General features: G+C 32.3%; 1 protein-coding gene across 1 annotated transcript in view; it reads right to left on the reverse strand.

Moving 5' to 3' along the window:
• Positions 1 to 2,909: 2,909 nt before the first annotated feature.
• Positions 2,910 to 12,357, reverse strand: part of HDAC2 (histone deacetylase 2) — a 28,744-nt gene continuing 19,296 nt past the window's right edge. The window contains exons 7-14 of the mRNA XM_069487703.1: positions 11,973 to 12,065; positions 11,785 to 11,893; positions 8,539 to 8,679; positions 7,905 to 8,013; positions 7,136 to 7,266; positions 6,182 to 6,337; positions 3,968 to 4,025; positions 2,910 to 3,234 (exon numbers count right to left, since the gene is read on the reverse strand). Of these exons, the coding sequence (XP_069343804.1) occupies positions 3,204 to 3,234; positions 3,968 to 4,025; positions 6,182 to 6,337; positions 7,136 to 7,266; positions 7,905 to 8,013; positions 8,539 to 8,679; positions 11,785 to 11,893; positions 11,973 to 12,065 (828 nt within the window). The 3' untranslated portion in view covers positions 2,910 to 3,203. The remainder of the gene's footprint in view (positions 3,235 to 3,967; positions 4,026 to 6,181; positions 6,338 to 7,135; positions 7,267 to 7,904; positions 8,014 to 8,538; positions 8,680 to 11,784; positions 11,894 to 11,972; positions 12,066 to 12,357) is intronic.

Here is a 12,357-nt window from a genome sequence, read left to right on the forward strand (position 1 = left end):
GACTTTCGTGTAAGAATTTCAAAGAATCACCCACTGACAGAGCGCTAGTGGCTTTGGTAGATGGGTGCCATGCAGAAATAAGAAACATTAAGGACAACACAGCAACATCCTCGTTAAATGAATTAAAAACTTTCTTTTTTGAGTTAAAGTCTTTCTTTGTTTTAAAATGTTACTTTAAAAAATGCAATGATAGTGGTAGTTGCTACTTTTCCCAAGACAATTTCACATAATTCTTCCAGATGACCTTTATATAATCTTATTTTCAGCAGTGGGGCTTTCAGCCACACAGCAAGTCTTCCTACTCCTGTTAAGAAATGACATTAAGACAGACACTATTGTTCCAGCAGTCCTGAACTGAATGAATCTCCAAGACATTTTAAGAGATAATTTGAGACACGGAAAAGGAAGGTGTAAAGTTGAATAAAATTTCTAACCCTCTGACCAGGAATTATCTGCTTGCATTTTTTATTAACTAACCACTTTTGTAAAGGTATTAATATCCATATGGTCTAGCACTCAAATTCCCATGAAAGCAGCCAATGCCCCACAACTAACCAGTTGCATGATTCTTTCCTATTATTTTTATATTATTTGAACAATTAATTTTGTGCATTTTTTCTTTTTATACAAAAGGTAGCAGTATGTCATGCCATGAGTCCCACATCTTTCTTGCTTTCTCACCTAACATATCGTGATGATGTATTCTCATTATATCATGCTTGTTAGGTCTGCACAGTATTATCATTTTACTCTCCCCTACTGCATTTAGGTTTTAATCTTATAATAATGTTGCATAATGAAGTTTTCTAAAAGTTATTTGCACATAAAATCTTAAATTTCTCAAAATAGAATTCTGCATTATTTGTATTTGTAATTTTGACATAGAATATTAAGTTAACTTAAGAAGTTTTACTGACTTACACATAAGTTTCCTAACTCTTGTCTAGTTGTTTTTAATCTTTAAAATGATAGGTTTAAAAAGTCAGGTTAAAAAAAAGAAAGTATCTCTACAGCTTTTAATTTACATTCCCTAAGCGAGGTTAAAGATCTTTTTGTATTAAAAAAAAAAAAAAAATTTCTTTCCCAGTTCACATCCTTCATGCATAAAGTCATGGTTTCATCTTTTTCCCCCAATTTAAATCTTATTCTTCTGGCGGAGGACCTGAAACTCGTGGTCACCCCCCGCCCCCCAACACCACTTATGGAATAATCTTTCTTCACCAATTTAAAATATAAATTTTTATACTATATTAATTTTTAAGTGATTTATGGTATTTATTTAGACATCCTACCTTGCTACGCTGATCTTAACTATACAACAGAACCATAGCTTTTTTACACATTATTTCTTGAAATTTTTGTTATTGCTATTATAAATGGGGGTCTTTGTTCTTCCAACAGGTCTGGTTATTGTTTGAATTTACTGGTTTCTCTTTTATTAGTGCTGTACCAAATCACTTGGCTGAAATTGCTTGTTTCAGATAATTCTCATGAGGCTTTAGTTTTATATAATAAACACTTCTACTTACAAATAGGAAAATAAAACCTCCTTAATGAACCCAAGGAGATTCACCATAGTATCGAAGTACATAATTTTAGTATGTTCATATACCAGAACATAAGACAGACAAAACAAATTATACTTAGATGTATCAACATGGGTAGATCACAATATTGAATGAGAAAAAAGCAAGTTATAAAAGTGTACATACGCGATACCATTTCACAAACACTTGGGTACATCTCATTATTCCCCTAATGAAGGGGACTGAGTTCTTTAGTTTCTAATGTAATAAAGGTTTATGGATTGCTAACAAATACGTAGCATAAGGGCAAAAACCTGGATAAGATATCCACAATCTTCAGAATAGTGGTTACTTCTGAAGATTGGGAGGGAGGAAAATTCTAAATGACAAAGAACATAAAAAGGGCTTCAATTTCTGTGTATTTTAAGAAAAAAACACTTGAAATATGGCAAAAGTGAAACATTTGCTAAATATGGGTAGATACACAGCTGTTCATTACAAAAATCTAGGTGCATGTCTGAAATATTTAACAGAGGGTTTTAGGGAAATATTTTAGACTGAACTACCACCTAGTATTCTATAATTTTTATCTTAAAAGAATCAATTTGGGCCTGGCTGGCAAAAAGAAAAATTTCACCAATTTTGGCAAGTTCCTAAAATATCTATTTTCTCCTTTACACATCTTAGTAGAAATTATCCCACTTGTCTGCTTCCTGTCACTAGAATGTAAGCTGTGGGTGAAAACATTTTTCCATTATATTCAGTTACATTCCACAAATCTTAAAATGGGCACTTAAATAGTTGTTGAATGATAAATCGCTTTTTAAAGTGTTTAATGTCTTTGATTTGGAAACCTGGGTGTAATAATGGAACCTGGATACAATGTAAGTGCAGTAAAAGAACCAAGTTTTGTTTAAATAGGTTTCATTTTAAACTGACAATATAATGCCATCAAGTCTGGTCAACATCAATTCTAATCAGTTTTTTCTTTCAATTCAGAATTTCCATTTCTAATTTTTGAGAACTTTTGGTTTAGTTCAAAGACAATTCCTATATCTCAACTGCACAACTTGTATTATTAATTTCATGGATAAACTATAATGCGATGTCAATCTTCACCAACAGACTGGCCAAACTATCCAGGGTAAGGTGGTAGAATTTCTGTTGCAAAAAGAAATAATAATCACTGTAAATACTCTTCCAAAGAAGTAGTAAATAGATACCTTCAAGCTGTAATCATTATCTTTCACCTCTAGTGTATTCTAATTCTATAGAAATGGTCATGTCATTAGCCTCTGAAACAAGACTTCATATTGTAATAAACAGACAAAAGACAATCCAAGTACAATTTTTTAATAAAGATAATTACAAAAGATGGAAAAATCAGCTCAGAAAGGCCAATTACTTCTTTAATAGATCAGTTTTTTGACATAATAACTCACATCAATTTTAAATACTATCACATAAAGCATGGTGGAGAAAAAGAAATTTTGCTTCATAATTAGAAAAACTCACAATAAAACTTGCCAAGAAAAACAAAAACGAAAAAAGCCATTTGAAAATAAATACAGTCCATGCCAAAGTAGTAGAAAATGAAGCCAGACGTCTTTTGAAAACATTTTCTTCCCAATATTTTCTCTTCTTAATGATTTTCTGAAGTTGGTGAGACTTTCAAATTCAAGGGTTGCTGAGCTGTTCTGATTTGGCTCTATTAAAAGAAGACAATGTGAAAAATAAAAAATGGCACAATCTTGGTTTAAATGCACCAACCCATTCTTTTGATCAGATTGTGTAGGCTCAGGCCGAGAAACATGTTAGCTGACAATGCCTTAAGTGTTTTTGAAGTAATGAATGCCTTTATCTTTCTAGTGGTTTCAGAACTATTCCAAGTTACCCCGCAAAGGCTAGCACAAAATTACACGTGACCAAACATTTACTATGCTTTCTGGTGATAAAATCTTCAATTACGTTTTCACTTAAAAATTAGGTTAACGCAATGTTTCTTAAATTTACTTACCTCACAACACTAAAAAAACATATACACAGAAATAAGAGCACTACTGTAAACCATGAGTGCATATATAAAAATTAATAGCAACAGTCTCAGATAAATTATGTACAAGAATATAAATTGATTTATTTAGTTATGATAATGAATAATGATTAATACTAGTCTTTGTAGTTTTTTAAAGTAAGGTACTTAAATAACAGAGGAGTCAAATGGATGACATATAAACCAACAGTTAAGATGGCATATGTTGTGTTATGTACCACTGCAGGTACCAACAGAGACTAAATTCATGACATTTCATAGAACTTACCGATGTCCTTAGGCTCAGTCCCGTATTCCTGAAGTACATAATACACACATATACCCCCGAATAGATGTGTTTATTATTTTTATAGCATATAAAAATTACTAGATAAGGAAAATCATTTACCCTTTGGTATCTGTTTTTTCACCACTATTGTCCTTGGATTTTTCTTCTTCCTTAACATCTAAAAACAAAGATTAGAAACAGATTAAAACTTATTTTGAAATGTATACATTTTATTTCAAAATGCACTTTACTTTTAAAATATAAAAAGTTGTCATATGCAATCTTACTGTTCATGAATTCAATAACTAAATACATTTTTGTGTTAGGTATTACACTAAAATGATAGTGGTTCAAACTGTCATTACCAGTGGGGTCCCTGACCTTTTTAAACTTTTGGTTCTGTGGCTTCTATTGGAATAGGTGCTGTGGAGAAGTTCAGAGTGCAGACACAGGCACAGCACTGTGGAGGTCAAGAAAGGTTACCATGAAAAAATGACACATTTAAGAGGTGTCCTGAAGAATGAATAGATTTGGGGTGGGGAAAAAGGAAGTATCTTAAAAAGAGAAAAACTTTAAAAAAAAGGACTTTGAGGCAAGAAGGCCTTGGCAGGATGAAAGGCAGAACTGAAAGACCAGTGTGGCCAGAATATTGTGGGAAAGGGGAAGAGTTAGATACTATGAGCCCAGGGACCAAGCAGAGGCTAAGTCCTGCTGCTTTTACCTTTAGTTTTTAATCCTCACTAAATAAATACTGAAAGGTCACAATTTTAATGAAATAATAGCAGTAACACTTTAAACTCAAGATTGCCAAAGAATAAAAATATAGTGAAATATCAATATAGTTTAGTATTCTACACAGACATTTCAGGAACTGGTCTGCTCTATAATACGAACACACATATTGGCAATATGGCTCTTACGACATTTGTTTCAACTTTTGGCTTATTTTTAGCCATGTAAACTTAAAGTGCCAAAACAAGATGGGGGAGGGGAGGAAGAGAAACGGAATGGCCCCAACTCCAGGTTTCCACCTATAGATTTTAAAAAGGTTTTCTATATTATTATTTCTTTTTTCTATAGGCTGAGAGATTTTAACAAGTGCAAGGCCCTATCAGAAGAGTCCATCACCAAATAAAGCAGAGTTTTTTTTAAAAAGCACAGAAAAGATAAAGATTTTAAAAATGAAATGATAGGAAAACATACTGACAGTAAAAGAAAAGAAAAAAAACCCAGAAAAATCCTACAGCTAATGTTAAGTCCTCCTTACATTAGTCATGCCTGGAATTTTTGGATGTCAATCACAATATTGGAGCCATCATTGGGAAATTAAAAGTATAAAACGGTAAACAGAAAAATGTAGCCTCCTTAGGAGAAAATCCGTGCATGAAAGAACAGAACTAGATGTGTCAGACATGCTATGGGTAGGTAACAAAAGAGCCAGCTCACTCACAGTTAACTTTAATTTGGTAGATATAGTAAAAGAATGTAGGACCAGTATCTCTGAATCAGCTTTTTACATGCTCCAAGATCAAAATTAACAGGGCAACTGAAACTCGTGCGATCACCATTACTTGCATTAGGAAATGCACCAAGTACTGAAAAGACAAATGTTTAAGATACTGTGTTCCCTAGTCATGAGCAGTTCAATCTAGCAAGGAGACAAAATCCTATAAGGTGTTATAAATAATGTGTTAATAACATGACAGAGGCATGTGTAAGTGTTCTGGGAACTCAGATTAAAGAGATAATAGATTCTGGTAGCAAATTCAATTGCTTCAAGCTAACATAGCATTTTTAAGTAAGTTAAGGCTCAGAAGGTAGTATCTCTTCCCTAGCCCAACTCCCAAATCCCTTCCTATCTTTCCTCAGAGTTTTAATGTTTTCTTCAATTTCTGAACAAAGTCTGTTACCTGATCTTCATCAACACTGTGAAACTGGTCTAAGGATAATAACTCTTCTTTTGTGTTTTATTCTCATTAAACAAACTTTAGGTAGTTAAAAATTACCCTAGAATTTTAGCTCTGTTCACAAACTATAAATACATTTATAATCTGCCCTCTTTCTTATCCAATCTATAGCACAGTGTAATGTTCATTATTTTAAGCATGTATCATCATGAGAAGGTTATAGTTTTCATATATTAAAGCAAATGGGAGTAATAACATTCAGAAAGCTTTAAATAAAAAATATTTAACAGTGTAAAAAAAAGTCTTCTACCTAGCACACCCACCCCATGATTCTTGTACAACTGACTTCAGGATCTCATGAAAATTGTAATGTAGTTCAATTTAAAAACTTACAATTAAAATACAATCACCAAAAAATAAACCCGACCTGCTTTTTTGTCTTCTGTTTCTTTCTTATCTTCTTCAATTCTAGCTTTCTTTGCTCCTTTCTTATGATCAGCCACATTTCTACGACCTCCTTCTCCTTCATCCTCAGAATCTGAAAATTCTTCATCACAAGCTATCCGCTTGTCTGAGGCTCGAACTGACATGAAAGATTTATTAAATTTTGACAAAAATAGTCTGGTTTTATAATCATAGCACACTCATACAAATGCACTAACCAGTTACCACATTTAGAAGTACAGGATAACAGAGGTTCACTGATTGAATTAAATCAAAACTCAATGAATGGTTTTGTTTCATACTGAAAACTTGGCTTTGATTTCAGGATAGTTCAAAGAGAAATAAAAACATTTGAGGAATCTCATTTTGTTTCTTAAAAAAGCTAAAACTTTGGAGGAAAAAACTGTGTTTCTCTAGTAGAGCAGAGGAATAACGTCTTTACCTAAAAAGTAGCTTTTTATTTCAGAGCTGAGAGAGAAAGTGGACAAAATTAAAAATATCATTAATACCTAATATGTTAGACTGTCTATACTGTTAGGCACATCCTTATGCTATAAATCCAATAATCGTATTAAGTGTAATCAGAGGCTGTAAAATCAAACATAAGATGCTTAATATCATTTAACCCATCGTACTTTAGATAAATGGGATGTTTTCCAATTTATCCCCAGATGTACGTACACGGCTAATTTGTGGAAACTTTCAATCACATATATATATAGTCACATAAACTGAAAGTGCCAACACCCAAATCAGGCTTTAAAACATTAGGAAGCCAAACCTATGTAAGACTAAAAATGGAAAACGACAATAATAATAGTGTGCTCATGAATATGACCCATAGTGAAGTGCTTGGGCCACTAAAACCTTCAGTTTGAACTGTCATTTTAATAAACTGGAAAAATGTAACAGAATATACATTAAGGCAGTATCTTACTAGAAATTCTTTTGTCTGGATCTTCTCCATCTTCATCGCCGCTGTCTTCATGAACAGCATCTTCTGGAATCGCTTGCATTTGGACACCAGGTGCATGAGGTAACATGCGCAAGTTTTCAAATAAACGCTGTCTAAATTACACATGCAAAGTTTATTAGACAAAATTCAATTTCTTTGCAGTTCCTCTTACAAGCAAAAAATCCCATCTTTGATCTAGCTTAATCTATAAATTAAAATAACAGTAACATTTTTTGAGCATTGACACTTCACGTACATTGACTCATTTAATCTTCAAAATTCATAAAGTACGAACTACGTTATCCCCCATTTTAATGATGAAGAAACATAAACACAAAGACAAATGAACTCATCAAAATGTCATACAGCTAGTTTGTGATAGAAGACACAAACCTGTGCCTACAATGTCTCTCTAAAAACTGTGGAGACAAAGCTTTAACAAAATGTTTCAGACGATGAAAATAAACTTTGCTTTAATGCAAAGCCCTTACACTTACAGTTCCTCTTGCAATTTAAAAACTATATTTCAAGTATTTTTGAGCTATAAAACTCACACATTTCTATTAACTTCAGAAATTAAAGAAACCAATAATTTAAAGTTTTAAATCCTTTAGAAAAACACAAAGGAAATATCTGTATATATCTGCCTATGTATAAAATTAAAAGAACCCACTATATACTTGGCCTTCTAAAGCCTCCTAAAGCTTTGTAATGATGAAATGTTTATCAAAGCAATTGAATAATTTCTTACTTTATCTTTTCCATATATTCTGGAGTGTTCTGGTTTGTCATGTTTGAAGGACTAATATGCAGTTTGAAGTCCGGTCCAAAATACTCAAAGTAATCGTTATATGGCAACTCTAATAAAAATAAAGTTACATGTCAAAAGCTCAATTTTTACACAAATCCATGCACAGAATTCAGATTCAGGTAGTGAAATATTTCCAAAGAACATGTTTAAAGGTGAACATGAAGTGAATGCTCTCCATTTGTATAGTTTTGAAGGCTAATCATTCAGCCATCTATTTCTATATACAGATGTTGCCTGACTTTCAACGATGTGAACTTAAAATTTGTCAACTTTATGACGGTGTGAAACTATCATAATTTCAATGTAATATACATAGTATGTAATATATTACATGAGATATTCAATACTTTACTATTATAAAATAGGCTTGGTATTAGCTTATCTTCTCCAACTATAGGCTAATGTAAGTGTTCTGTGCATGTTTATGGTTGGCTAGGCTAAGCGATGATGTGTGGTAGGGTAACTGTATTAAATTCATTTTCAATTTATTTTCAACTTATGATGGGTTTATCAGGAGGGAATCCCATAAGTCGAAGAGCATCAACCATAAAGAAATCACAGTAAGCACACTTACCATTAGGAATCTCACAATCAAGGGCAACTGCAGTCTCATATGTCCAACATCGAGCAACATTACGAATTGTGTATCCACCTCCTCCAAGCATCAGTAATGGTAGGTTAAAAGTTTTTACAACTTCTACACATTTAGCATGACCTAAGATAAAGAAGAGTTGGGTAACAACAAAAATGTGCATATTGTAACAGTTTGAAAAATGAATTTTAAAAAGATAATACATACAAAAAATATTTTACTGAACCAAAATGGATTTTCTAAATATTTTAAAAACAAAGAAAATCTGAAAACTTTCTACTCCAAAACTCCTTATCACTTTTTCTACAGTGATATACATAACTTAATAAGACATAAATAGCTATTTTGGTAAGTGCTCCTGATAGAAAAGTCATAAATACAACTATATCAACATGTATACATATAAATACACACATCTATTTTTATTAACACAGGAAGATGTCTATGTGATGTTACATGATAAAAATAAAAATATCAGGGTACAATGAAACATCATGCATGATCTAAACTGATTTTGTTATTTTTTTCCCTGTGGACATGTGTAAAATAATTATGGAAGGCTATACAACAAAGTTTACTGTGGGTTATCTTTAGGTAGTAGTACTATGGATAATTTTCTTAAATTATTTAAGATTTAAAAATTAATATTTATTACTATTTTAAAAACTTCAACAAACTTGTATGTATAGAAATTTGAATATAAAAGTAAACCTAACATAAAACCAAATATCTCTGGATAAATGCCATAGTTCAATAATCATTTATAGGTTACCATTAATTTCTTCAAACATTATTATTCAGGCATAAAACTCAATCTTTAAAGAAAGAAAGAAAAATTCTTCAATTATAAAAGACATTCATGCATACTGAAGAATATTTGGAAAAAAGCAAAAAGGTACAAAGAAAAACCTAGCCACCAAAAACCCCATTATCCAAAAATACTTTTTCTATATTCCCTTCCAATTCTAAGTTAATTTTACAAAGTTTAATGATCTGTTCTCCTCATGTAATTGTATACTGTGGGCATTTTCATTAAGTACTCTTCAATAGTTGCATTATGTAATTCACAACCCAATTTTTATTATTGCCACTGGGAAAACATGGGCTTCTTGTAATCACAAAAAAAATTTTTGGCTGGGCGCTGTGGCTCACGCCTATAATCCTAGCCCTCTGGGAGGCGAGGCAGGAGGATCCTTTGAGCTCAGGAGTTCGAGACCAGCCTGAGCAAGAGCCAGACCCCGTGTCTCTACTAAAAATAGAAAGAAATTATCTGGACAACTAAAAATATATATAGAAAATATCAGTCGGGCATAGTGGTGCATGCCTGTAGTCCCAGCTACTCGGGAGGCTGAGGCAGAAGGATTGCTTGAGCCCGGGAGTTTGAGGTTGCTGTGAGCTGGGCTGAGGCCACAGCACTCTAGCCAGGGCAACAGAGTGACATTCTGTCTCAAAAAAAATTAAAAAAAAAAAAAAAAAAAAAAAAAAAATTTTTAAAGACAAAATTAACATACAAAAAGTTAACTTACAAACTTTTAAGTAAAGATAGCTGGCTAAACAAGACATTTACTTTTCCTTCATCTCAAAACTTCACAAAAATGACTATAAAAGAATTTCTTTAAAAGCTAAAATCCATAAGAATGAAGAATGGGAGAGAATACAACAGCAAGAACATAACTGAAGGCAGAAAGGACATAGACAGAAAGTAACTAATTGTAGCTAATCTGAGAAATCTGAATCGAAGCTAGCAGTGGAGAAACCAGAATCAAGTTTAAGACTTGGAATTGCAAATATCCTTATATGCTTTATATAATTGAAATTCTATCAGTCAGCTGAAATACAATGTAGATCTATTATCCTAAGGGTAAAATGCTGTAATTTATGATTATTAAAACTATTAAAATAGTACAACAACACGAAGGACTTCCAAAGGGTTAAACAGGAAAACTAACAGTTAATACACATTTTAAGACTACACTAGATAGATAATTTTAGGAAGCTCACATCTGTTTTGAGGCAACAGATAGGTATTAACACATTAAGTTCAACAATATAAAACTGCTACTTGACCACTGTTGCCCTACCAAGAAAAGGAGCAATTAATTTGATATGGTTCAATATAATACATAGCAGAATAATAGATTATACCATAATTCTAATGCTGGCTGGTATAGGAGCAATCGTAACATTAAATAAAGAAGCTTTTAATATCTGTATTTATTCAATTTCATTTAGGCCAGCAAATGTTGTAGAAAAAATTAGAGAATTCTTCACATCTTATGACAGAATTCAAGGCAGAACATCAACTTGCTCCCCCTGAAAGTTCACATAAGCAAAAACTCTAAAATCATATATAATATCCATGATAAATCATTTCTGATCCACATATAAATTTTAAGAATTAAGTAAAATTTCAGATTTATTCTTATACCCTAGAAGTTCCTTCCATAATGGCAATATATATTTTTCTTTGGCCTAGACTTCAATCATATATTGATTTCAACACTTGACCAAAATGAAGTATTTGGTGCAGTACCCCTAATCTCCCACACACCTTTTCTCAGGAAGCTATTTGAGAATGTGCTCCACTAAAATGTGAGAAAAAATTAAGAGGAAGACAGACAACACAACAATCAAGGGGATCTAACACAACAGAGAAGGGAAGACCAGCTGCCTGTCCCGCCATGTCTACAGAGGATATTCAGTCCAAACAGAACAGGTCAGAAGGTTGTTTTTCTGATAGAACACTGACTATATCTGAATATATGAAGATATTGAGACATGGAGATATGGGAAGGGTACAAGCATATTGAGGACAAAGTGGTGAGGAGAGCTAAACCCTCTTTCTTCTTCTATAACGAAAAATTAGTATTAAGGCTAAAATTAAAAATCCAACTAAGTAACACAGTATGCATGTATTGGAGAAAGGTAAACACCAAAAAAAAAAAAAAGTCAACAAAACACTGAAAATACCTGCTTTGGTTGGGATTGCAACAAGCCTTACAAAACTATTCATATACATAAAGGTACACATAAATTTGACAAAATGAAACAAGATTAACTCTAGTCACATGTACACATACATGACAGACAAAAACCTATGAAAAATACAAAGCAGAGTTCAGTTTGTTAAAACAGCAGGCAAGAAATTACAATGAGAACTTTTATGGGAAGAAGTTGTAAAGAAGAAAATCTATTTTTGGGGGGAATACCATCCTTTAAATTGCTTACCTTTCACTGTTAGATTGAAACAACCAAGTCTATCACCAGATAATGAGTCTGCACCACACTGTAACACCACAGCACTAGGTTGATACATCTCCATCACTTTTGAGATAATCTACATACAAAATAACAAATGTTAATACCTCTAACAACTTTTAAAATTCCATTTCAATTTTGACAATAATAATACTTACAGGCTTAAATATCTGTCCATATGACTCATCATCTATACCATCTCTCATTGGAAAATTGACGGCATAGTATTTGCCTTTTCCAGCACCAATATCCTAAAAATACATAGTTAAATAGATCTTAGAATATATTTTATAAGAAAAAGTTTGACATTTGCTTATTACATTTTTAAAAGACTAGGTATTACAGATCCAATTTTGAATTTACCTTAGTTGAGACAGGAATAAAAACTGACAAAGGAAATAATGAAGAATAAGTACACATTCCAATTATTTATACACTGCTTGTAAAGCCTAAACAAACCATTTCCAATTAATCTGTAATCATTATTTTTGGGAGAAAGAAATTTAACACAAACAGGTAAAGGCAACAAGAAATTACACCATT

The sequence above is a fragment of the Eulemur rufifrons genome, chromosome 15 (assembly GCF_041146395.1).
Source record: "Eulemur rufifrons isolate Redbay chromosome 15, OSU_ERuf_1, whole genome shotgun sequence".
In the NCBI taxonomy this organism is placed as follows: domain Eukaryota; kingdom Metazoa; phylum Chordata; class Mammalia; order Primates; family Lemuridae; genus Eulemur; species Eulemur rufifrons.